Source organism: Chrysochloris asiatica, unplaced genomic scaffold (assembly GCF_000296735.1).
Source record: "Chrysochloris asiatica unplaced genomic scaffold, ChrAsi1.0 scaffold00446, whole genome shotgun sequence".
Lineage (NCBI taxonomy): Eukaryota > Metazoa > Chordata > Mammalia > Afrosoricida > Chrysochloridae > Chrysochloris > Chrysochloris asiatica.
The window spans coordinates 1242129-1245950 of NW_006408964.1; the positions used below are offsets into that span (position 1 = coordinate 1242129).

At 44.7% G+C, this 3822-nt stretch overlaps 1 protein-coding gene across 1 annotated transcript in view; it reads left to right on the forward strand.

The window, feature by feature from the left end:
• Positions 1-3300: 3300 nt before the first annotated feature.
• Positions 3301-3822, forward strand: part of LOC102832617 (zinc finger protein 571-like) — a gene marked incomplete at its 3' end in the record, with an annotated part of 18781 nt that continues 18259 nt past the window's right edge. The window contains exons 1-2 of the mRNA XM_006877250.1: positions 3301-3353; positions 3496-3756. Of these exons, the coding sequence (XP_006877312.1) occupies positions 3301-3353; positions 3496-3756 (314 nt within the window). The remainder of the gene's footprint in view (positions 3354-3495; positions 3757-3822) is intronic.

Genomic DNA, 3822 nt, shown 5'->3' on the forward strand with positions numbered 1-3822 from the left:
ATTTTTAGGAATTCCTTCTCAGGCATTTCCAAAGCCTGCCCATCTTCCAGTATGGAGTGTAGGTCTCCTTCCAGCTCATTTGCCTCAGTCACTTTATCTCATGTGCAGATATGATCATCTGCTTCTGTTTTTGGGGTATCTTCAGGGGTTATCTGTAGCCTTAATACTTAGATGGGTATGTATTTTGGTATTTTTGATGCTTTCTGAATGCCCCAAAGTAGATGTGATCAGGAAATGGGCTTCCCTTTTCACTCTTCTTTCTGAGAAGTTTCAAGATACCACTGTTGGTCATTTTAATGTCACTTAGGATTTAATTTTCGGCCTATTTCCTCTTTTATCTTCTTGTTCCGCTCCACAATCCCCATTCAGGCCTTTTTTCTAGTTGTATACAGTTCAGGGCTGGCTGTGGCCATTTGGTTTTAATTGGAAACAGTCTCTTTAAATTTCGAGGAGATCTGAGCGCATGCATAGTAGAACCCTCCAAGGGTGGGGGTAGAGTCCCCACTAGCTCAGGCACCCCTATAGTCACCAGAATGGAGGTGCGCAGACAGCAAGGGACCAATGAACAGCTACCAAAAGAATGTACACACCTTTATCTCCAAGGTTCTGCCAGGTGTCTGTGGCCGCTCTGATCCTTCCCCCTGCTTGGTCTCACCCAAGATGGCGGCTTCTGGACAGCCGAGCATCCCCGACTAGAAAGCAATAGATTTCTTGCTTCTGCCACAAATTCCCCAGCTGTGAGCCTTCCAACCTTCTAAATATTCCTTTATATGTGGTTCAGGGCTCTGGGACCATTCCCTGAGCCTGCTTGGTCGGGTATTCTGTGTTGCTGTTGGCGGAGCTCTTTACTACACGTCCACCGAATCCGCCATCTTGTTTGTTCTCAAGGTAGAAGTTTTGTAATGAAAGCAGAGGAGTAGTTCATCTTACAACCCATAAACAGTAGTCTAGGACCACTAAGGGAGAAGAGTATAGGTGGAATTCAGCCTCCTATCCAGAGACACAGTGACAGTAGAGATGATGGCATGGAGAGATAGAGCTGCTGAATATTCTAGCCTCATGGAAAAGAAAGACTGTGTGCTGGAGGCCAGGAGGAATGCTTCCAGAATGTGCCCTTTGGTTGTTTAAGTTATTGTATATTCTTGAGTGAAGAAGAAAGAAGAGGAAAAAAAGTGTCATCTGATACAATTAAATTAACTTGACCTACACCTATAAAGGCAGTAGCTCAAAAGCGGAAACAAATCCTTGCTACAAGAATTATTCCCTACCCCTCCACACAAAGAGTATACAGGGATGGGCAACTTGGGCATTGACTACCCAAAATGGGGGAAGGGGTACCAAGGAAAGAAGTGACTGGATTACAAGCTTTCAAGCGTGAACCTACCCCTCCACACACAGAGTAGACAGAGATGGGCAACTTGGACATTGGATACCCAAATTGGGGGGGGGGAACTACAAAGGCAAGAAGTAACTTTACAGCAAGGAGGGAGTGATTAACTTTTCAATCTAGGAGTGGAGGGCCCTGGGACCATCAATGGAGAATAGCAGAGAGCAGGACCCCACCCAGAGAAGCAGTGAGGCCTGAGATGGAGGCAGAGAAGGTGATGTGGAGAGATGGAGTAGCTGGGGACTTGAGATCCAGAGAGGGAAAGGGGTTGTATAATGAGGACCGGTGGCTGGGGGTTTCGGCTTGTAAGGTATACCCTTTGGTTTGGTGATGATCCATCAACGGGATGGTAACTATGGCATTGAAAGTATATATGATAGAATGAATGTAAAACTTATGTTCTCCCATGTAAACTACCACACAATTCATGAGAAAACATTTATTTAAAAAATGTAAAATTATTAACACAATGTCTGTAACCCAGTGGATTGCTCAATAAATGTAAAACGCAAAAAAAGGAAAAGTGTGCATTGGAAGGTAGAGTTCCAACTGAATAGTTTTCATTTTGTCTAGACATGTCCGGTGAAAATAGATGGGGATATGATTCAGTCATTAGTAATGGTTATCATGACTACTCATGACTGTCAAAACTGTAGAGGTAGAAGTTTTGCATTAAAAGTGGAGGGGTCGTTTATGTTACAACCCAGAAACAGGAGCCTAGGACCACCAAGGTAGAAGAGCACAAGTGAAATTCAGGACCACTATCCAGAGACACAGTGAAACCAGAGATGGAGGCAGAGATGATGACATGGAGAGATAGACCTGCTGAATATTCCAGCCTCTTATAAAAGAAAGACTTAGAGGCCAGGAGGCATGCTTTCAGAATGTGCACTTTGGTTGTTTAAATTATAGTATGTATATTCATGAGTGATTTTGTATAAATCCCCCACCCTCAAAACAACCACAACTGAAACCAAAAGAGAGTTAATAGAAGCAAATACTGTTGAATGATTATGCATGGAGTAGATTGTAATCATTGCAATGAAAGGATGGTATAAAACCGATGGTCTCCCACTTAAGCTATAGGTAAATTCAAAATAAAAACTTAAGGGCAAAAAATTGAAGGAATACACAGAGTTGCTGTGCTAAAGAGAATTGTTCTATTTTGAATAGGAAAAGGCTTCTGATTGTGTGGATCATTACAAGCTATGGACAACATTGCAAAGTATGAGTATTCCAGAACAGTTAACTGTGCTCATGAGGAATCTGTACATCAACCATGAGGCAGTTGTTTGAACAGAACATGGGAACACTGGATGGTTTAAAATTAGGAAAGGTGTGTGCCAGGGTTGTATTCTTTCACTATACTTATTCAACCAGTATGCTGAACAAATAATCTGAGAAGCTGGGTTATATGAAGAAAAACGTGACATCAGGATTCAAGGAAGACTCATTAACAACCTGTGATAGGCAGATGAATGTTTATGAAGAGCGAACAAACTATGTCTGCCAAAAACAGTAAAACTGTTTCAAAGGGTCAAATCTGAACTTTGGAACTTTCTCTGCCCCACAAACATATATTGGATGACTGAAATCCGCATTTGCCTTCATATTCTCGTTGAAGAAACCCTATGTTTTTCTCCATAGAGGGAACAAGAATCTTAACCAGATTCCAAATGCCAGAGAATCCATTGAACACCATGGTAACAATCAGCGAGATTCCACTATGTTTCCGCACGGAACTGTTTCTCTAATGCACCAAACCAGCAAAAACACCGCAGGCGGAAGTTTGTGTTCTCATTGAGCTTCTTTCTACTCCAGTGACAGGTACATGTGGACTGCATCTCTTGTCAGCTGGTTCCAACCCTGTCTCCCGCGCGCCCTGGTCTCTTTTCCGACCTCCAGGAGACTAAATGTCGGAGGTAGGAGGGCTGCAGATGTTAGTTCGGGCTTCTGGTGACATGCTGTGCGTCTTTAAGGAGCAAAGTACTGTTCTCTTTCCGAAAAGTCAGAGGACCCAAGTAGGTGAGTGTTGAATCCCTATTACCCAGGTTACCTTCCTCCCTTATATTCCAGGCCCCGGTTTGTTTTTTCTTTTTGTAACTTAGGCGTTTCCCCCTGGGATACGCACACTGGCCCCGCACATCTTCCTTCCGTTTCCGGTCTTACACGTGGAGCAGGGAGAGGAGTGCAGTCTGTGACTGTGCTCCACAAAGGACCAGGATTGGAGTCGCGGATGGCCGCTGTGTGTCTGTTCCCAACGTGCCCGGAGCTCCAGGTCCACTCCCGTCCCTCGGCCTGAATCCGCGGAACTCCGGGTCCTGTCGGCAACCTGCTCTTAGACTTCCCGAAGGTGGAGCGCGGGAATGGTGAGTCCATGGGCGTCCTGGGATCAGCACTGCACCGCTGTCCTCAGGGTCGGCGGTTCAAGCCCA